Source organism: Chiloscyllium punctatum, chromosome 48, assembly GCF_047496795.1.
Source record: "Chiloscyllium punctatum isolate Juve2018m chromosome 48, sChiPun1.3, whole genome shotgun sequence".
Lineage (NCBI taxonomy): Eukaryota > Metazoa > Chordata > Chondrichthyes > Orectolobiformes > Hemiscylliidae > Chiloscyllium > Chiloscyllium punctatum.
This window is the reverse complement of record NC_092786.1, coordinates 40,183,075-40,206,099: the sequence shown is the minus strand read 5'-3', so window position 1 is coordinate 40,206,099 and position 23,025 is coordinate 40,183,075. Positions and strand designations below refer to the sequence as shown.

Here is a 23,025-nt window from a genome sequence, read left to right as displayed (position 1 = left end):
TATTAAACAGTCTCCTCTTGTGGAAGAATTTAACTTGAGATGATTTCTCCCTATGTGATCTTAAAAGTTAGTATTTTTAGCAATGTTCGTTTTTGATCACTTCAAATCTGATTGCTCTAAATAATACTTTTGTACGTACTTAGCTAAAATGTCTTAAGATTGATCAATACATTGCTCTTATTCCACCTGGGTCAGAAAGTGTGGCACTGAAAAGCGCAGCAGGTCAGGCAGCATCCAAGTGAGACATTAGAGTTAATTTGCTCTGTGGACCTGCAGAAAGTTGGATGTCGTGAGGCTAGAGTGGTATGTCTCTCTCTGTCTGAGGTACAAGGTAAGGAATTTACATTCCCATCCCTTGCCATTGAGAGCCATTTGCGTGGCCATTTCCCAGTCTTTCAGAGTAAAAGAATTATGTTATCGTCCTCTATTCAGAAATCAATAATAACATTGCATTTGGAAATCTGATTAACCCCTGCAGTTTAATGATTCACAGCAGATTTAGCCATTAAGGAATGATTTACGTTGTTTCTGAAAATGATCAGGATATTGCAATGTGTTGTGCCTTGAGTGGCATATGACTGAGGGAATGGCTGGGGTTGTCTTCTGGGTGTTACTGACTGTGATATAAAGATTTTGTATCAAGGAAGAACTGTCCTTGTTCAGAGACATCCCTTGATATGGCTTTGCAAGCATTACGAAGAGTGTTGAGGGTTCCTCCAGAAAGGTTGTGTTGTGCTTAATAAAATGTTGGCTGTTCACAGAAGTTGGTATGTTGCAGTTGTGTCAAGGGTGTAAGAATTGCAAGTAAAAACCTAACACGAGGAACAGGAGAGTCAATGTTTTGAGCATAACCCTATCTTCATTGCTGATGAAGGACATATGCCCGAAACTTCAACTCTCATGTTCTTCGGATGCTGCCTGACCTGCTCTGCTTTTCCAGTGTCACACTTTTTTGACTCCAACCTCCAGCATCTGCTGTCCTCACTTTCTCCATGTTCCACCTGGGTCTGGTGGAACTTTACTGGAAAAGTTGACAAAAATGAAGTTAGCAAATTTTTCGGTGACAAATGAAAAGGAACAGGGCATGGTTTAAACTACTTTTTCTGTACTGTGCTGATGTGCTTTGCAAATAATGAGTTTACCATGGAAGAAATTTTAATTTAATACAGAAATTTCTAGTTGTAGAAGGTTTCTGAAGATTAATTTACCTTTATTTGCTGCTTTCTTCTTAGGCAGTTCAACCTGAGAATGAAACGAGACACCTCTATATTCACAGATGATTTTAAAGTAGAAGTATCAGGTGAAGAGCTGAATTATGATGCCTCTCATATTTACACTGGAGAAATCTATGGTAAGATTATTACTTGTGACCCGGCGTAAATGTATGAATGATGCAGTGCAAAGGTTATTTGAAGACTAACCTCCTTTGGTAGCTAATCTGCAACGTATTGCTAGATTTCTTGATAGGTTTTAATTGTTGCTTGCTTGAAGGTGAGTAGAGTTTGTTTTTTAAAGCCATTGTCAAAAGACAAGAAAGTTGTAAAGCAATAATTGTTAGTAGTGTTCAACATGACATCTTACCTTGCTGCAAACTCTGTTCTCTCAAGGAGTTTAAATCAACTGATGTTATGTTTCTATTTTAGAAGTCAGTTTAACGTGTGTTTGGTAAAAAGATGAAGTTTGTAGTGAAATACATTTTCTTGTGGCATTGCATAGATCCATATTATATCATCGAGATCATTTTAGTTCTGCCCCAGATTTTATTTTACTTCAAAACAGAAATCTAAAAGCATGAAAGTCACCTGTAGATATTGTAGGTCTTGATCAGAGACAACTTCTTTCTGAAGTTGATGCCACACTGGTTGCTTGGACATTTGTTATCCTTGCAAACTCTAACATGCGTAGAGATAAGCCAAAGGTGATGCAGCTGCAAGTGTTCCTCTGAGCATCAAGTGTCTGAACTGCCAGTTCTTTGCTGATCTTGTTTTGGAGTCTTCAGTTATGAGTGAGTCTGCAGAAGACATTGAAACAATTAACAGCTTGGATATAGTTGACTAGGAGTTGACCCATAAACGTTTTGTGATTATCAAAACAGCTATAAACATTGCTTGGCCTCAAGTATTGTGCCAGTGGGTTCAACACTAGAGTACATGCATACTTCATACGCTGAAGGTCTGGTTTAAGGTATCAATCCAGCACCACCTGACTTGGGCTGAGGTATTGGCATCCATGTTCAGTTGGCACGTCTTCAATTTTCCGTGAAGACTGGCAACTTGATGAAATGCAGGATGAGTTTGTCTTCACGGAAGGAAATGAAATAAAAAAAATAAGAAAATCACTCCTAGATGGGTGTAACAATTGGTCTTATATTTGTAGGAAATGATGACATGGGCAATTTGAAGACCACCTGGAAGGAGCAACTGCATATGGTGTGCTGTAATCACATGTAATGTTTCAGTCACAGGATTTTACTTCTGTCTTATTTTGTAAAGGGAAAGTTACAAACCACACAACTCCAGGTTATAGTCCAACAGATTTATTCGGAAGCACTAGCTTTTGGAGCGCTGCTCCTTCATCAAGTAGTTGTGGAGTATAAGATTATACAACACACAACTTAGAGCAAACGATTACAGTATGATGCTACAGAAATGATATATTGAAAAAAACCTGGATTGTTTAAGTTTTTTGTCTTTTAGAATGACCATGATAGTTTTGGTTCTTTCACAGATGAATCCCAGAACTTTTTTAAAGTTACATTCTCAACATAACTTTAACAATGGGTGCCATTTCAGCTCAGAGGTGAAATGGCACCCATTTCACTCACTCTTTTAGGTGTGAGTCTAAAGTCTGTCTGTGTCCCATTGTTCACACTGATTCTGTTCCAAAGTGGGATTTAAAGAATCTTACATGGATTTATGCAGTTTTTGAGCAAAATAAAATGTAATTCTGCAAGTACAAAATGTGCACATGTGCAGAAGAGCATGTGTGTTTGTGTGGGGGGTGTGAGTGCCTGTGAACAAGTGTATTTATGTGTGAGAGTGTAGGGTAAAAGTCTGTGAGAGGGATTGTGTGTGGGCGTGGTGGATATGTGTGAGTGTATGAGAGAGAGGGTGTGTGTGTGTGTGTAGTGCAGTGGGATCATCTATGGTGTGACATGAACCCAAGATCCCGGTTGAGGCTATCCCTATGTGTACCAAATTTGGCTATCAGCTTCTTCTCAGCCACTTTGTATTTTTGCCTGTCCCTTAGTCCATTGTGGAGGATGGTTACCTGAAGGTCCAAGGCTGAATGTAAAGAGAAGTTTGGTCTTGTTGGGCAACAGTTGCAGACCCTTTTTGCATTCCCAGCGCCTGATCACTGACAATATTTGGCCATTCTCGATAAGGATTTAGTTTTTGCCATTTAAGCTGCCAATAAAAGTTAAACAAGTCCCTCACAATACAGCAATGGGAGAATCTCTTTGCATGAAGGATAAAAGCAGGCATTGGCATCTGCTCTATTAATGTAAAAATAGACAATGTCAAGTGGACAGTGTCTATACTTTTTGAATTTCATACAGAAAGAGTGGGATGCAAATTTTTAACAAATTGTCGCTATTCCATTTTAAGCAGTCTCATGTCACGAGTTTAACCTGACTTGGTGATTTATTATGTCAGAACACTAGACATTTAATTTAAAAACAGTTTTAAGATCAGTATATTTTTTTTGTCTAATTTTGTTTGCTGGCTGTATCCAAATTTTAATCACAATGCACAGGCCAGCTAAACCAGAGTTTGGTCAAGTGTGTGCTTTTATCAGTTAATATTTCGGGCAGGGGGATTAATTCATGCCTCAGAGATCCATATGTAATTTAGCATAGTTTCTGCACTGGTGCTCAGTTTTCTGCATTGCATTGTTGGAAAGATTTATTTTAAAAATTTGTTCAATACATTTTAAGATTTTTTTCAATGCATAAATTCAAGTCAGCTTTTAGAGTCTGTGCTTAATTACCCAGGAGAGGATGTTAGTAAATTGCATCCTTCCTGCTGAAATCCATTGCTTCCACAAAACGCTTTAAGTTAGTAAGTTCCAAGGTTTTCACATGGCAACAGTCTAAGAATGACAAGCTGAGATGGTGTAATTTGAGGATGAATTGGGGGTTATGGTATTTCCATGCTCCTGCTTTTATTACATTTACAGTGGAAGGCATGTGTCAGAAATCTTGCTGAGTTGCCTCAGCATAACTGGCAAATGTGGAACTTTCCAGCTGTGATGCAAAAATGCGGACTTGACAAGGGTGAAAGATTTAACCAGTAATTTAACTTTTTTGAGTATGGAGAGGGTAAACTGTTGACTTGGGAAATGGTTTTCAAGATAATGAAACATTCTTGTGAGCAGTACTGTCAGCAGTGTGATCAGTAAGAACTGTTTGTTAGAGTATCAGAAAGATTGTTATCTGGAGAGTGGGCCTATCTTGGTATTGACATGATTGCAGACCAGGAAGGGAATTTACATGATTTTATTTCAGTTAACACATCCCTTGTTTTTGAATACAAAAATGTTATTTGTACATTTTTGAATTACCTAGTTTATGCTGGTCTCCTGCCTTAGCACTTGATTATTTGCTTTCATCTCTGAATTAACTTAAGGATTAAGTATGCAAAGTTATGCTGGCCTCTAAATGATACGCTTGCCTGTAGTTGTGTGTTCATTTTAGTGATGTTCTTTCACCAGGGAATGTTGTTCCCATGTTTTTGTTGCTGTGGTACCTTGTTCTTCTATTTCTGTTGTTTGGTTACTGTGCACCTCTGGATCTGATGGCTTCTGTGAATTGTGCAAAAGATGAGTTTGTACTTTCTGATCAGCTGCTTGCACCAAAGCAGTTTACCAAGTTCGGCATATGTGCTTGTGATTGTATATCTCGCAGTTTTCTTCCACCATCTATGATCAACTTATCACTGTTGTGACGCTGCTGTCACTTGAACAACGTTGTTTTGTTCTTGGTCCTTTTTAAAAAGGAGGAGGTCGTAAAAGGCCGAGGTGCTGAAATGTCTTGGAAACAGCCTAGTTTAACAATGGCAGGTGAGCATCTATGATCAAGGTGACAACCATCCCAAGTTGTCACTGAAGTTGAGTCATGTTGAGATCATTGAATGTTTGCACCCTTACAGCTAGTAGAGTTGACAAGGGGGAGCCAGTCAATGTATATTTGGACTTGCAAAGCATTTGACCAAGTCCCACTAAGAGATTTATTGGGAGAAAGTGAGGACTACAGATGCTGGAGCTCACAGTCAAGAGTGTAGTGCTGGAAAAGCCCTGATGAGGGCTTATGCCCGAAACGTTGATTTTCCTGCTCGAATACTGCCTGACCTGCTGTGCTTCTCCAGCACTACTCTCTCGACTAAGATTATTGGGCAAGATTAAATCACATGGTGTTAGAAGTGTATTGAGTTGCATAGAAAACTGGTTGACAGATAGGATGCAAAGAGTAGGAATTAATGAGCCCTTTTCAAATGGGGCAGGCAGTAACAGTGGGTTGCCACAGGGATTGGTGCTTGGAAAATGTAACTCCTTAAAGTTTGCAGATGATAACAAGTTGGTTGGGAGGATGAACTGTCAAGAGGATGCAGAGGTCCTTCAGCATGATCTGGACATGATGGGTGAGTGGGGAAGTCAATGCCCAATGAAATATAATTTGGATAAGTGAGAGGTTATTCACTTTGGAAGCAAAAAACAAGAAAGCAGATTACAATCTGGCTGTAAATTGGGAGAGGGGAGTGTGCAGCAGGACCTGGGTGTCCATGTGCACAAGTTACTGAAGGTAAGCATGCAGGCGCAGCAGGTTGTAAAGAAGGCAAATAGTATGTTGGCCTTTAATGTGAAAGGTTTCGAGTCCAGGAGTAGGGACGTGTTGTTGCAGTTACACAGGCCTTGGTGAGACTGTACCTAGAATATTGTGTGCAGTTTTGGGCTCCTTTTCTGAGAAAGGATGCTCTTGCTCTCGAGGGAGTGCAGTGAAGGTTTACCAGGCTGATTCCACAGATGGCAGGATTGACGTATGAAGAGACATTGACTAGGTCAAAATTGTTTTCGCTGGAGTTCAGATGAGTGAGGGGGGGGGGGAAATCTCCATGGAGACATATAAAATTTTAACAGGACTAGACAGGGTAGATGCAAATTTGGATGTTCCAATGGTGGGGTTCGTTGAGGATGCGAGGTGGACCATTAAGGGTGGAGATGAGACATTTCTTCATCTAAAAAATGGGCTTGTGGAATTGATTACCATAAGAGCTAGTTGATATCAAAACATCAAATGTATTCAAGAAGCAGCTCGATATTGCACTCGGTGAATGGGATCAAAGGTTATGTGGAGAAAGCAGGAAAAGGCTGTTGAGTTGGATGATCCGCCATGATCATGATAAATGTGGAGCAGGCTCGAATGGCCACCCCTGCACTCATCATCTATTTTCTATGTTTAGCCTGACTGGCTAGCCAACCTTCTTAAGCACTGTATCCATCTGTTTCCTTCTGAGATCTGTTGGGACACACAACAAGGGCGTTTTGATCCTCTGGACTTCATGTCATAGTGCTCTCCCTTGCCATATTAGTATTCCCAAACTCTCTTTCCTGTCACTTCTCTGGATTAAATTGAATTTCCCATTGCTCTGCCCATCTGACCAGCTTGTCCTGTAGTGTTCAGAATTGTACTGTGCCACCAGTAGCTTTCATCTGTGAACTTACTGGTCAAGCCTCTTCCATTTTACAGCTGGATCATTAATGTACTAAATCACAAGGCACTCGACACAGGCTTGCAGTCACAAAAACAACCTTATGCTAATACCCTTTGACTCTTGTAACTGATCCAATTTGCCAGATTTATCCTTGGATCTCACGTGCTGTTATTTTCTTAACCAGTCTTCTGTATGAGATTCTGTCAGAAGCCTTACTCAACTTGTTGTAGACAACACCCAATGCACAGTGTAGCTATCACCTACACTCCTAATAATTTCTTCAAAAAACGGTGTTAAATTTCCCTACCAGTTATAAAACACCTAATTTTTCACTGGACCAGTGGTTGCTCCTTATAAAGTTGTGAATGCTCTAACAGCTGAAGTGTGCTTTCAGGCATTCAACAAACTCGATGGTAGCTGTCAAAGTCAGCTATTCCACCTCCAATTATCAGAATAGTAGTCCACAGTGTTATGGACTAGGCCAGACCCCCCTCAAAATATTTCAAGAAGATAGCCCAGACCCTAACTTTTCTTATTTTAAAGGCAGATGTAAAGTAGATATTCCAGGTGTGATACAGCTGATCTAACCAGTTGGCTTTAAGTAAAACAAATTTATTTAAACACAACAGTTGAAACACACACACACAAGAAAACAGAATTTAGTATAAATTAACTATTTGAAAACTCACCTGACTTGATACCACAACTTTACAAAGGAGCTGTTCCAATTCCCGCAACATCTTGTAAACACACACCTTCGCAAAAGGTAAATTCAAACACATTCTTAGAGGCAGGAGAGATTTCACAAGAAAAGTCAGCCAGGGATCATCTGAAGCATGAATTTTTTTTACACTGTAGCAGCTTCTGAGTGCTTCTTACCAACAGCTTCCCTGCTACCACTAAACCAAACTAGGCTGTTTCCAAGACATTTCAGCGCCTCTGTCTTTTACAACCTCCTCCTTTTTTAAAAAGGGCCAAGAACAAAGCAACGTTGTTAAAGTGACAACAGCATCACAACAGTGATAAGTTGATCCGTTCATGCTAGTGTGAAGAGTTTTACTGTATCCATTGTCAGTTCAGGATGTCTTGCATCATCAGCAACATTCTAGCTTGCTGAGTCTTGGTATTTAGGAGTCAGTGCAGCACTTGTACATACAACATTGAGAGCCGAAGGACTTATACTGTTCAATGCTGTGCTGACCTTTTATCCTACTTTAAGATCAAACTAACCTACATACCCTTCATTTTACTATTATCCATGTGCCAATCCAAGAGTCGCTTAAATGTCCGTAATGTATCTGCCTCAACCACCACCAGTTCATTGCATGCACCTACCACTGTGTGTAAAGAACCAATCTCTGACATTTCTCCTAAATCTTCCTCAATCAGCTTAAAATTATGCTCCCCTGGTGATGGCCATTATTGCCCTGGGGAAAAAAGTCTCTGACTATTCACACTCTATCTATGCCTCTTGTCATCTTGTACACCTCTGTCAAGTTGCCCCTCACCCTTCACTCCAATGAGAAAAACCCTAGCTACTTCAACCTTTCTTCATAAGACATGCTCTCCAGTCCAGGCAGCAATCTGGTAATTCTCCTTTTCACTCTCTCTAAGGCTTTTGCATCCTTTCTAAAATGAAGTGACCAAAACTGAACACAGTATTCCAAGTGTGTTCTAACCAGGGCTCAGTAGAGCTGCAGCATAACCTTGCGGCTCTTAAACTCGATCCCCCTGCTCATGAAAGCCAACACAAAATACACCTTAACAAGCCTATCAACTTGGTGGCAACTTTGAGGTATATGTGGACATGAACCCCAATATCCTTCTGTTCCTCCACACTGTCAAGAATCCTGCCTTTAACCCTATATTCTGGATTCAAATTCAACCTTCCAAGATGAATCACTTCGTACTTTTCCAGGTTGAATTCCATCTTCTTCTCAGCCCAGTTCTGCATCCTGTCAATATACTGTTGCTACCTACAACAACCTTCCACACTATCCACCACAGCAGCAACCTTCATGTCATTGGCAAATTTACTCACCCACCCTTCCAATTCCTGATCCAAGTCATGTATAAAATTCACATAGAGCAGAGGTCCCAGAACAGATCCCTGTAGAATGTCACCGAGCTCCTGGCTGAATACTTGTCATCTACTACCACCCTTTGCCTTCTAGGAGCCAGCCAATTTTGTCTCCGGACAGACACATTTCCCTGTATTCCGTGCCTCCATTAGTTTCTGATTGAACCTATCACAGGGAATGTTGTCAAACGCCTTAATGAAATCCATGTACATCACATCCACTGCTCTACCTTCATCAATGTGTTTTGTCACATCCTCCAAGACTTTAATAAGGCTTGAGGCATGACCTGCCACTCTCAAAGCCATGCTGACTATCTCTAATCTAACTATGGTTTTCCAAGTAATCGTAAATCCTGTCTCTCAGAATCCTCTCCAATAATTTCCTGGCGACACATGTAAGACTGATTTTGATTTGGTCTGTAATTCCCAGAATTATCCTTATTCCTTTTCTTGAACAATGGAATAACATTTACCACGCTCCAATCATCTGGCAGTACTCCAGTGGACAGTGAGGATGCAAAGATCACCACCAAAGGCGCAGCGATCTCTTCCCTCGCTTCCTGTAGTAACTTCAGGTATTGTCTGTCTGGCACAGGGGACTTGCCTATTCTTTTTCAAAATTTCTGGCACATTCTCCTCAACGTCAATCTGTTTGGGCATATCAGCCTGCTTCACGTTGTCCTCATGATCATCAAGGTCCCTCTCAGTAGTGAATACTGAAGCAAAATATTCATTTAAGGACCTTTCCAACTCCAGGCACAAGTTCCTTCCACTACCCCAGATCAGTCCTATCCTCACACTGGCCCATTCGCTTGTTCCTCAAGTGTAGAATGCCTTGGGGTTTTTCTTAATCCTACCCGCTAAAGCTTTTTCATGTTAGCCTCTGGAGCCCTGTCTGATCCTTGCCTCCTCAACCTTAAGTAAGCTTCCTTCTTGCTCTTGACTACATGTTCCACATCCCTTGTCACCTCCATACACCTCATTTACTGCATCTGCTGCACCCAATGTGGCCTTCCCTACATAGGGGAGACAGGTCACCTACTTGCGGAACGTTTCAGAAAACACTTCTGGGACACCTGCACCAACCAACCCAACCGCCCTGTGGCTGAATACTTTAACTCCCCCTCCCACTCTGCCATGGCCGCCTCCATTGCCAGACCATGGCAACACGGCGCCTGGAGGAAGAGCGCCTCATCTTCTGCCTAGGAACCCTCCAACCACACAGATGAATGCAGATTTCTCCAGCTTCCTCATTTCTTCTTTCCCCCCCCCCCCTTATCTCAGTCCCAACCCTCAGATTGAGCACCGCCTTTTTAACCTGCAATCATCTTCCCGACCTCTCCGCCCCTATCCCCTTTCCAGCTTATCACACTCTCCTTAACCTCCTTCCACCTATCGCATTCCCAACGCCCCTCCCCCAAATCCCTCCTCCCTACCTTTTTATCTTAGCCTGCTTGGCACACCCTCCTCATTCACGAAGAAGGGCTTATGCCCGAAACGTCGATTCTCCTGCTCCTTGGATGCTGCCTGACCTGCGCTTTTCCAGCAACACATTTTTCAGCCCACATCCCTTGTCACACAAGATTCCTTCTCTCTATTACCCTTTCCTTGCCTCAGTGGAACAAACCTATGCAGCACTATCAGCAAGTGCTTCCAAAACAACCATTTCATTTCTGTGATTTGATTTTGTTGCCCCCATTTTAGCCAGTAGACCACACCTCTTGCCTTTGCAAGTTGTGGCAAAATTCATTCAATGCTTAACGTGGGATAGGGAGTCCTAAATGGGACTTCATTTAGATCCTTTGAATCGATGCTACTTTAAACTTTCCAGGATGTTTGGCTATTGTGTTGCTCATCCATTCTGTTGAAATTGCTTCATTAATTCATTTTTCTCCTAGCTGTTTTATCTTGTCTTTTTTAAGATGGCAGCTGCAACTTTGCTGAGCAAATGCTGAGTTAGTCTTGCATTCTCATGTACTTAGAGATTTGGAGAACTGTTTTGAAGAAATCCATAGAAGACTTGAAACATTTAACTCTATTTCTCTCCACAGATCCTGTCTGACATGCAAGTTTTCTCCAGCGTTCTGTGTTCCTGTAAACTCATCCTTCTATTCTTCTAGGATCTATCCCACAGCCAGTGATTTAGTGTGCTGTGAAATGTTGTAATTCTCTTCTGGCATTTCAAGCTTTACTCATCCACACTTTAGACTTGCTCTGACTGAAATAAGTGGCATTTGTTCGTCATGAGCTTCATTCATGTTAAAATTTGTGGGTGGCACGGTGGCTCAGTGATTAGCACTGCTGCCTCACAGCACCAGGGTCCCAGGTTCAATTCCGGCCTCTGGCGACTATCTGTGTGGAGTTTGCACATTCTCCCCGTGTCTGCTTGGGTTTCCTCCTGGTGCTCTGGTTTCCTCCCACAGTCCAAAGATGTGCAGGTCAGGTGAATTGGCCATTCTAAATTTAGCCCGTAGTGTTAGGTGCATTAGTCAGAGGGAAAAGGGACTGGGTGGGCTACTCTTCGGAGAGTCGAAGGGCCTGTTTCCACACTGTAGGGAATCTAATCTAAAATGTTGGACTAGAATAATCTCTTATGGCGTGTATATAGTGCCATTGTGTAGCCTTAACCTTCTTAGGGCCTCATTTCTGGATTGCCATGTTTAGCCACTTAGAACATCACAATCTTTATAGATTTGTATTATGTTACACCAGTGTCTATCTGACACTTTATGTTGACCTTGTGATCGCCTTGACTGAAACAATCTATTGTATGGTTTGGATTGATTCAGCAGAATCCCAATATGATATGATTCTCATGGCTGTCTGTACTTCCTATGTTTCCTTCTGACTATAAACTTCTAGCAAAACGATTCAGCTTTTTGCAGTAAGAATACTACTTATCACTTTGGACCTGTCGTCATCTTTACTTGATGACTTCTGTAGCATTTTCATCCTGCCTTTGTCTGTAATTGTTCTGCAATTCCTCAGCATTTCTGCATGTCAGTGGCTTTCCTCCAAATCAACTTCTCTCAGTAGATTTGCTTTCATACAGGATCTCTTGTACCTGATACAATCTTTTTTTCTTTAATTAGATTGTCTTTTAATGAGACAAGTTCACAGGATTCTGTAAGTGGAGTTCATGAGGTAATTTATTGATGATTGGATTTTTATTTTAAACTTGGGGCCTAATATTGAATGCTTATGGTTTATAAGTTAAATTCATTTGAAGTTCAAGGAGTCACGAATGTTTTCAAAATTTTTGTGATCTGTTCTATGGAGATTCAAGGAATACATCTTGAAACAGTCGCTTACCAACGGTGATATGAGTGTAGTAACGCTTAACTTCTCCAGTTTGTTAAATAAATTTATTCCGAATTCCAAATTTTGGCATTGCAGTGATTAAACTACAGCCATTTTTTCTCTCTCTCTGATGTTTTAGCAGTGTTCAGTTTAGTATTTGTCTTTTATTTCATTTGGTTATAGCAATTTTCACAGGTCCAACTGTTTCATGTGTCTCTTTGTCAAGAGCGGTATTTTTCTTTTCACTCAATCACAGACCACTTCTGATAGCATGTTCAGAGTACAACAGACAGCAGTTTGATCCAGATAAGTTTTTGAAACAACATCAGTAAAATTGCTGTCCGTTGTGTGTGTTCTTCATGGTACAGGTCACATGATGTATGACGATATTTCTACATGACTTTATTTCAGTCCAAACTGTTTTGATCATTTTTTAAAAAAAGCCTGTTGTTAGTAAATTTAACAATGTTTATGACAAGGCAAATTAGAAAACTTACAAAGACAGCATGGTGTCAATAAGTACACCACCTTTTTTGTCCAGTAACAACTCCGAAGGGCAAATATTCAAATCAATCTGAATTATCTGAGCATATATCAATCAGTGGGCTCAGTAGACTTTGACATCCCAGGTATTTGTGAATGTGACACAGTGAAATAGCCAGAGTCTATGGATCTGTCATGAGCTGAAGTCAATAATAAGTGAGTTGAAAAGAGGAAATGTTATTTAGAGTAGTATCCCCACTATGATTGTATTCTGAGGCTTGAAAACTACCATGGCCCCAGAGCATGAGTTCAATGGGGTTTAGAACTGCAGGGTTTGAGGAATTTTTAGGAGCGGACAGGTGTTTAAGCAACTATCTTATTGATTGGTGTTTTCTTTTTGGAGCAGGTATTGGACCTCAAAGAACAATCAGTTCTGCCATGCCCACCATTAGAAAATGCAGACAAACATTTGTTGGAACTCCACAGCAGACACTGTCATTCAGAAACCTTAGCCCAGTATCGCATAAATCTGGATTGTAAGATGCGAAGACCAGATTTTTATAAGAATAACAATGAATAATTATGGGTCGCACGGTGGCACAGTGGTTAGCACTGCTGCCTCAGCACCAGAGACCCGGGTTCAATTCCTGCCTCAGGCAACTGTCTATGTGGAGTTTGCACATCCTCCCAGTGTCTGGGTGCGTCTCCCCCGGGTGCTCCGGTTTCCTCCCACAGTCCAAAAATGTGCAGGTTAGGTGAATTAGCAATGCTAAATTGCCTGTAGTGTTAGATGTAGGGGAATGGGTCTGGGTGGGTTGTTCTTCAGAGGGTCGATGTGGGCTTGTTGGGCCGAAGGGCCTGTTTCCACGCTGTAAGTAACCTAATCGTAATCTAAAAATGTATCAATGTACCGACAGTGTGAAAGAATGAGTGGCCTCTGAGTGCAAAATCAGAAGAAATGTTTCCTGAGCTTGTCATTATGTGCATTAACTTGTGAACTATATCTTGTCAAGTATAATGAATTATTAAATTATTCATTTTATTTCAAATTGATAAATGTTCCATTAACTACTTGTATTCACCAAGTGTCCTGACATGATTTCAAAACCGTGAAGTGATGAGATGGAAACAGCACCCCTGAAAAATAGTCTTTTAAATTGGGTGTCAATTTAAGAGTAACTGGAAAAAAAACTAATAACTACTCAATTGCTAATACATCTCTATGCATAAATTAATACTTCACCGTTTTGTTATTTAAGCACTTTTCTCTTGCAGAAGCTACAGTGCTGTCTGAAGATCGATGCACTTTTTATCATATGAATAATTTTAAAAAGCAGTTGAAAATAAAGTTTTAATAACCATGAGTGATTGTTCAACTGAGTTGATTAAAATTATTTTGATAGGTTTGTGGTTATTGATGTCTTTGGTAGCTTTTTTAAAAAAACAGTGTAGTAAATTTGAATAATTTATTTGGACAGATTTGTATTTCAAACACTGGTTCAGGGCTCTCATTAAACCTTTCCCTTCATATGAATTGTTCCCTCCTTTTGACTGCCAACTGCTGACCTTTTCCATCTGCCTTGCTGTTTTCACTCGCCTTGGTCTTGAGATTGACAATGAACTTTCATACACTCCCTGGTTCAACCAGGCCCCTTAACCCCTTCCAACTTCAAAAGTTACCTTAGTGAAAATTCAAAACTTGTTTTAAACCCCGATGGTCTGTGTCTTAAACATGTGACCTTTGGTTCTCATTTAACTGGAATTGACTCCATTTCTGTTTGTGGGAATTTGCTCTGTGTGCAAGTTAGTTGTGTTTTTTCCATTACAAGAATGATAGACTTGGATGAACCACTATTTGCCATAAAATCTCGATTCATTCCAGTCGCTGATTCCACATTCCTTTCATGCGGTTGTCTGAGAGTCAAATAGTCTGCTTGAGCACGAGCCAAAGTTTTTTAAACCCAATAGTCATTGTATCAGAGTTGTACAACACTGAAACGGACCCTTCAGTCCAACACGTCTGCGCTGACTAGATATTCCTGAACTAGTCTAGTCCCATTTGACAATATTTGGCTCATATCCCTTTAAACCTTTCCGGTTTATGTATCCATCCAGATGCCTATAAATGTTGTAATTGTACCCGTCTCCTTCTCTACCTTTTGGCTGCTTGCTCCATACACACACCAGAGTTGAAAAATGTGGTGCTGGAAAAACACAGCAGGCCAGGCAGCATCTGAGCAGCAGGAGAATCGATGTTTCGGGCATAAGCCCTTCTTCAGGAATGAGGCTGGTTTCCCAAGCAGGCTGAGATAAAATGTAGGGAGGGAGGGAATTTGGGCGAGGGGCACTAGGAATATGATAGGTGGAAGGAAGTGAGGGTGATAGGCTGGAGAGGGGGTGGGGGTGGAGAGGCCGGGAAGAAGATTGCAGGTCAAGAGGGCGGTGCTGAATCAGAGGGTTGGGACTGAGATAAGGTGGGGGGAGGGGAAATGAGGAGCTGGAGAAATCTACATTCATCCCGTGTGGTTGGAGGGTTCCTAGGCGGAAGATGAGGCGCTCTTCCTCCAGGCGTCGTGTGGCCAGGGTCTCATGATGGAGGAGGCCAAGGACCTGCATGTCATTGGCGGGGTGGGAGGGGGAGTTAGTGTTCATCCACAAGGCGGTTGGGTTGGTTGGTGCAGGTTCCCCAGAGGTGTTCCCTGAAACGTTCCTCAAGTAGGCGGCCTGTCTCCCCAGTGTAGAGGAGACTACACTGGGTGCAGCGGATATAGTAAATGATGTGTGTGGAGGTGCAGGTGAATTTGCGACGGATATAGAAGGATCCATTGGGGCCTTGGAGGGAGGTGTGGGCGCAAGTTCTGCACTTGCGGTTGCAGGGGAAGGTGGAGGTTGGGTTGGTGGGGGGTGTGGACTCGACGAGGGAGTCGTGGAGGGAGTGGTCTCTCCTGAATGCTGATAGGGATGGAGAGAAAATATATCCCTGGTGGGGGAAATGACGGAGGATGATACGATGTATCCGGAGGTTGGTGGGGTGGAAGGTGAGGACCAGTGGGGTTCTGTCCTGGTGGCAATTGGAGGGGCGGGGTTCAAGGGCAGAGGTGCGGGAAGTGGAGGAAATGCGGTGGAGAGTGTCGTCGACCACATCGGAGGGGAAATTGCAGTCTTTGAAGAAGGAGGCCATTTGAGTTGTTCGATTGTGAAATTGGTCCTCCTGGGAGCAGATGAGGCGGAGCAATTGGCAATATAGGATTTCGGTGCACCGCGTTCCCATATTCCCAATTCCTCTGCCACATCTGCTCCCAGGAGGACCAATTGCACTGCCGAAAACCCATATTCCCAATTCCTCCGCCTTTGCCGCATTTGCTCCCAGGAGGACCAATTCCACTACCGAACAACTCAAATGGCCTCCTTCTTCAAAGACTCCAATTTCTCCTCCGACGTGGTTGACTACGCTCTCCACCGCATCTCCTCCACTTCCCGCACCTCCACCCTTAAACCCCGCCCCTCCAATCACCACCAGGACAGAACCCCACTGGTTCTCACCTTCCACCCCACCAACCTCTGGATACAGTATATCATCCTCCATCATTTCCACCACCTCCAGACAGACCCCACCACCAGGGATATATTTCTCTATCAGCATTCAGGAGAGATCACTCCCTCCGCGACTCCCTCATCAAGTCCACACCCCCCACCAACCCAACCTCCACTCCCAGCACCTTCCCCTGCAACCGCAAGAAGTGCAAAACTTGCGCCCACACCTTCCTCCAAGGCCCCAATGGATCCTTCTATATCCGTTGCAAATTCACCTGCACCTCCACACACATCATCTATATACGCTGCACCCGATGTAGTTGCCTCTACGTTGGGGAGACAGGCTGCCTACTTGCGGAACGTTTCTGGGACACCCAGACCAACCAACCCAACTGCCCTGTGGCTGAACACTAACTCCCCCTCCCACTCTGCCAATGACATGCAGGTCCTTTGCCGCCTCCATCGTCAGAACCTGGCCACACGACGCCTGGAGGAAGAGCGCCTCATCTTCCGCCTATGAACCCTCCAACCACACGGGATGAATGTAGATTTCTCCAGCTTCCTCATTTCCCCCCTTTCCCCCCACCTTATCTCAGTCCCAACCCTCTGATTCAGCACCGCCCTCTTGACCTGCAATCATCTTCCTGACCTCTCCGTCCCCACCCTCTCTCCAGCCTATCACCCTCACCCTCACCTCCTTCTACCTATCGTATTCCCAGCGCCCCCCCCCACCCACCTTTCATCTCAGCCTGCTTGGCACACCAGCCTCATTCCTGAAGAAGGGCTTATGCCCGAAACATCGATTCTCCTGCTGCTCAGATGCTGCCTGGCCTGCTGTGTTTTTCCAGCACCACATTCTTCAACTCTGGTACTCCAGCATCTGCAGTCCTCACTCCTTTCCCATACACACACCAGTCCCTTTTTAAATCTTTGCCCTCTCATATTAAACGTATGCTATCTAGTTTTGATTCCCTCGTCTTGGCTGTTCACCCTACCCATGCCTGTCATCAGGGATAGCAAAGATGATTCTGCATAGGAGTGAGAATAACAGGGTAGTTGTTATGGGGGGCTTTAGCTTTCCAAATATTGGCTGGAAATATTGTAGTTTGAGTACTTTAGATGGGTCAGTTTTTGTCCAATTTGTGCAGAAGGGTTTCGTGACACAGTATGTAGACAAGCCAACAAAAGCAAGGCCACATTGGATTTGGTACTGGATAATGAACCAGGCCAGGTGTTAGATTTGGAGGTAGGTAAGCACTTTAGTGATAGAGACCAGAATTCAATTATGTTTACTTTAGCAATGGAAAGGGATAAGTATAAACCAGAGGGCAAGAGCTACAGCTGAGGGAAAGGCAATTACGATGCGATTAGACAAAATTTAGGAGGCATAGGCTGGGGAAGGAAACTGCAATGGATGGGCACAATAGAAATGCGGAGCTTATTCTAGGAATAGCGACTGTAGGTTCTTGATCAGCATATGACTGTCAGGCAGGGAGGAAGTAGTCGAGCAAGGGAGCCATAGTTTACTAAAAAAATTGAATCTCTCTTCAAGAGGAAGAAGGTGGCTCATGTTAGGGCACTTGAGACCTGCAAGCTAGCCAGCAAAGACCTGAAGAGAGCCAGGAGGGCGCATGAAAAGTTGTTGGCAGATAGGATCAGAGAAAACCCTAAAGCTTTCTATCTGTATATCCGGAATAAAAGAATGACTAAGGTAAGATTAGGGCCAGTCAAGCTTAGTAGTGGGAACTTGTGTGTGAATTCCAAGGAGACGGGAGAAGCGCTAAACAAATGTATTTCATCAGTATTGACAATGGAAAAAGACGGTGTCGAGGAGAATACTGGGATACAGGCTATTAGACTAGATGGGATTGAGGTTCACAAGGAGGAGGTGTTAGCAATTCTGGAAAGTGTGAAAATAGCTAAGTCCCCTGGGCCGGATGGGATTTATCCAAGGATTCTCTGGGAAGTCAGGGAGGAGATTGCAGAGCCATTGGCTTTGATCTTTGTCGTTATTGTCTCTAGGAATTGTGCCAGAAGACTGAAGGAGAACAAATGTCCCCTTGCTCAAAAAGGGTAATTATAGACCAGTGAGCCTTACTTTGGTTGTGGGTAACATGTTGGAAAAGGTTACAAGAGAGAGGATTTATAATCGTAGAGAAAGGAATATGTTGATTAGGGATAATCAACACTGTTTTGTGAAGGGTAGCTCGTGCCCCACAAACCCTATATGGTGACCAAACAGGTGGATGAGGGTAAAGCAGTTGATGTGCTCAATATGGATTTGTGAAGTATTTGGTAAGGTTCCCCACACTAGGCTATTGCACAAAATACGGAGGTGTGAGATTGAGGGTGATTTGGTGGTTTGGATCAGAAACTGGCTAGCTGAAATAAGGCACAGGATGGTGGTTGATGGGAAATGTTCATCCTGGAGTTCAGTTACGAGTGATGTACCACAAGGATGTGTTTTGGGGCCACTCGTCATTTTTATAAATGACCCGGATGAGGGCGTAGAAGGATGGGTACATTTGTGGGTGACCGTAAGGTCTGTGGAGTTGTGGATAGTGTTGAAGAATGTTGTAGGTTACAGAGGGACATAAGCTGCAGCATTGGAATGATAGGTGGCAAATGGAGTTTAGTGCAGAAAAGTGAGGTGATTCACTTTGGAAAGAGCAACAGGAATGCAGAGTACTGGGCTTATGATAAGATTCTTGGGAGTGTAAATGAGCAGAGAGATCTGTGTCCTTGTGCATTAATCCCTGAAAGTTGCCACCCAGGTTGATCAGTTTGTTAAGAAGGCAGACAGCATGTTAGTTTTTATTGGTAGAGGGACTGAGTTTGAGAGCCACAAGGTCATGCTGCAGCTGTGCAAAATTCTAGTGCAGCCACACTTGGAGTGTTGTGTGCAGTTCTGGTCACTGCACTATAGGAAGGATGTGGAAACTTTGGAAAGGGTTCAGAGGAGATTTATTAGGATGTTGCCTGGTATGGAAAGAATGTCTTATGAGGAAAAGCTGAGGGACTTGAGGCTATTTTCGTTAGAGAGAAGAAGGTTGAGAGGTGGCTTAATTGAGATGTATAAGATAATTGGAGGGTTAGATAGGTTGGACAGTGAGAGCCTTTTTCCTCTGGTGGTGATGGCTGGCACGAGGAGCCGTTGTTTTAAATTGTGGGATGATGGATATAGGACAGATGTCCGAGATAGTTTCTTTACTCTGAGAGTAGTAAGGGTATGGAACGCACAAGCTGCAACAGTTGTAGATTCTCCAACTTGTTATGGGCATTGAAATGGTCATTGGATAAATAAATGGATGAAAATTGATTAGTGTAGGTTAGATGGACTTCAGATTGGTTTCCTGGGTCGGTGCAACATCAAGGGCCGAAGGGCTTGTACTGCGCTGTAATGTTCTGTGTTCTCATGATTTTATAAACATCTGTATACAGTCACCTCGACATCCAGTGCTACAGGGGGACAAAAAGCCCCAGCCTATTTAGTCTCTCCCTATAGCTTAAACCCTCCAACCCGGACAGCATCGTTGTAAATCTTTTCAGAACCCTTTCAAATTTAACATCTTTCCAATGTCATGGAGACCAGAATTGAACATAAGTTCAGTGCACTTGTTCTCCAGCCTATCTATTGCTGGAACATATTCCCACCTTTCTCACTTAACGTTTAAAACTTTCACTGAGTTATAGATTCATAGAGTCTTAGATGTACAGCCTGGAAGCAGACCCTTCGGTCTAACCCGTCCATGCTGGCCAGATATCCCAAACCCATCTAGTCCCACCTGCTAGCACCTGGCCCATATCCCTCCATACCCATCCAAATGACTCTTAAATATTGCAATTGTACTAGCCTCCACCACTACTTCCTCTGGCAGCTCATTCCATATACATACCACCCTCTGCATGAAAAGGTTGCCCCTTGGGTCTCTTTTATAACTTCCCCTCTCACCCTAAACCTATGCCCTCTAGTTCTGGACTCCCTGGCCCCAGGGAAAAGACTTTGTCTATTTACCCTATCCATGCCCCTCATAATTTTGTAAACCTCTATAAGGTCACCCCTCAGCCTCTGACGCTCCAGGGAAAACAGCCCCAGCCTGTTCAGCCCCTCACTATCGCTCAAATCCTCCTACCATGGCAATATCCTCGCCAATCTTTTCTGAACGCTTTCAAGTTTCACAACATCTTTCTGATAGGAAGGAGACCAGATTTGCACGCAATATTCCAACAGTGGCCTAACCAATGTCCTGTACAGCCGCAACATGACCTCCCAACTCCTGTACTCAATACTCTGACCAATAAAGAAAAGCATACCAAACAGCCGCACCATGACCTCGTATACTCCTGTCCTCAATATTCTGACCAATAAAAGAAAGCAAACCAAACACCTCCTTCACTATCCTATCTACCTGCAACTCTCCTTAGAAGGAGCTATGAACCTGCACTCCAAGGTCTCTTTGTTCAGCAACACTCCCTAGGACCTTACCATTAAGTGTATAAGTCCTGCTAAGATTTGCCTTCCCAAAATGCAGCACCTTGCATTTATCTGAATTAAACTCCATCTGCCACTTCTCGGCCCATTGGCCCATCTGGTCAAGATCCTGTTGTAATCTGAGGTAACCCTCTTTGCGGTCCCCTACATCTCCAGTTTTGTTCTCCTATCTATCCTCTGCTCCACAAAACATCATCAAAAGTTCTGTTGCTTGTCTTCTGTGTCAAATTCTGTTTGCCCAATATGGGCCAAGCAAAGGCAGGTGGGACTAGTTAGTTTGAGAACATGATTGGCGTGGACTGATTGGACTGTGACTTGCTTTAGCTATATTGGCTCCTGGTTACCCAAATGGCTTGGTTAAAATTCTCCTTCTCTTGTTCAAATTAGCTTGTCCTCTCACCTCCCCCTTTCTGCATTCTAATTACTCTTGCTTAAAGACCTTCTGTTCAACTGTTTGCATTTTGCACATTTCAGTGAATTGATGGCTATCCGCATGTTGTGGAATTCCTCCCACAAAACCACGTGACCTTTTTAACAGCCCCTTTTAAGGTGACCCCACTCCTCAAAAGAAGCTTTTAACTTTATTAAGTCCTAATATATCTTTTGCTGATTGCTTACTTTTTCCCCATGTTTCTGAAGCACTTAGGAACATTTTGAGTTGTGTGAATACAATTATTTGTTTCAGTCTATCAGTATGGTTTATTGAATTATTAATCTGGCCCAATTAAAATGTTGTTTCTTCTTCATATACTCTGAGTCAGGAGCACTGCCAGAGATGCAATGACATTTCACTTGAAATAGAGAAAATGTCTACGGCAAAAACCACTTGCTTCAGAATAACAAATAGAACCAAACAGAGAATTTTTTTTTCTCCATACCATCCCAAATTATTACTTCCTTCAGTTAAATGATTGTGTATTCAATGTTCTTTATTTTCATATTGAGAAGTGCTCATGCACACAACTGAACAGCTTTTTCTCCCCATCACCAAATCTTTCATTTTTTTTAACACCTATTAACCACTACCTGAGAGTCACCTGTATTCCCAATTGAATATTTTGCATGCAAAGCCTATTAATTGGAATGCAATTTGACGAAAGGTGTTGAATGTTCTTCCTATCACTACTTAAATTGGAATCAGATGATTCTGCTTGTGCTTTTAATAGTGGTTTAGATTTTGTGGGGGTCCCTTTTGTGCAGCAGTTGTGTCCCCACCCTGGACTTGGAGACCCAGGTTCAAGTTCCACCTGCCCCAAAGTTGTTAATACCATCTCTGAACCGGTTTATTGGAAAAATAGGCTAATTTTTTTAAAAAGTTGAGATTGTGAGAGCTAGTGTTCCTTCCTCTGAGCCAGGAGACTCAGGTTTAAGTCCCACCTGCTCCGTAAGTATGTCACAACCTCCCTGAAGAGATTAGTTTAAAGAAAACCAATTTCCATTACGTACAGTGGCAGTATCCCTACCTCTGGGCCAGTGGTGCTGGATTCAAGTCCCACCTGATCCAAATGATTGTCAGGACAAGTCTGAAAAGATGGATTTTTAAAAAAATCTAATTTCCACTGTGAACTTGGCACCCCAATGTTCAAGTTCAGGTTGAAACTATTCACTCAGCAATTGTATTCAAAATCAAGGAGCATTTTTTCTAAGTAGCAAATAGTGAGTGCTTATGATTTCTCTTCACAAGTTTACTTTGTGGCTTGAATAAGCCATAGTCAAAGCAATAGATTTACTTTAAATGAACTGAAGATGCAAAAAATACTCTCCTCGACTATATCAGCCTCTAATTATTAGTGGGTGTATTAATTCTACCCATGTCACTTCAACTGTATCTTTTGGTAGCTGCACTGAATAGTAAGAAATGTTAATATTTTTAGTGTGATATGTAACATAATTTGAACCTACAGTGTTCAATGTGGGAACAACTTCACTGCTAAATTCAGGAAGAAAGTGCAGATTAATTTGTTTTATAAATCTTATTCTTCCTGAAGAAATTTAACTCATTAGATTTGAGTGACCTTAGTTTTCTGGATTTTGCCCAGTTTGAAAGTTTTGTTTTAGAAGTTATAAACAAAATATAATTTTAGTTACTCTTTCCTTTCCTTGTTTCAGGTGAACGCGGATCTCTCAGTCATGGTTCTATTGTAGATGGACGGTTTGAAGGGTTTGTCCAGACCCACCAGGGCACTTTCTATGTTGAACCAGCAGAGCGATACATTAAAAACAGAAAGCCACCTTTTCATTCTGTGATCTACCATGAAGATGATATTAGTAAGTATTTTCTTATTTTATGTCAGACTTGTTTGAGGGACAATAATTGTTTTCTTTACCTGCTTTGCAGTACAAAATAGTGGCAACGGTTAAGAAAAAAATCTCACTCGTTTGCCTAAAAAGGCCCTAAAACTTACGGAGTTAAGACTGAAGGGTCT

The 23,025-nt window shown here is 42.4% G+C and overlaps 1 protein-coding gene across 2 annotated transcripts in view; it reads left to right on the top strand.

Moving 5' to 3' along the window:
- Nucleotides 1-23,025, top strand: part of adam10a (ADAM metallopeptidase domain 10a) — a 156,673-nt gene that overhangs the window by 72,590 nt on the left and 61,058 nt on the right. The window contains exons 3-4 of one of the 2 annotated variants that reach the window (XM_072565016.1): nt 1,233-1,351; nt 22,709-22,867. In XM_072565016.1, the coding sequence (XP_072421117.1) occupies nt 1,233-1,351; nt 22,709-22,867 (278 nt within the window). The remainder of the gene's footprint in view (nt 1-1,232; nt 1,352-22,708; nt 22,868-23,025) is intronic. The other variant, XM_072565017.1, reaches the window with a different exon arrangement.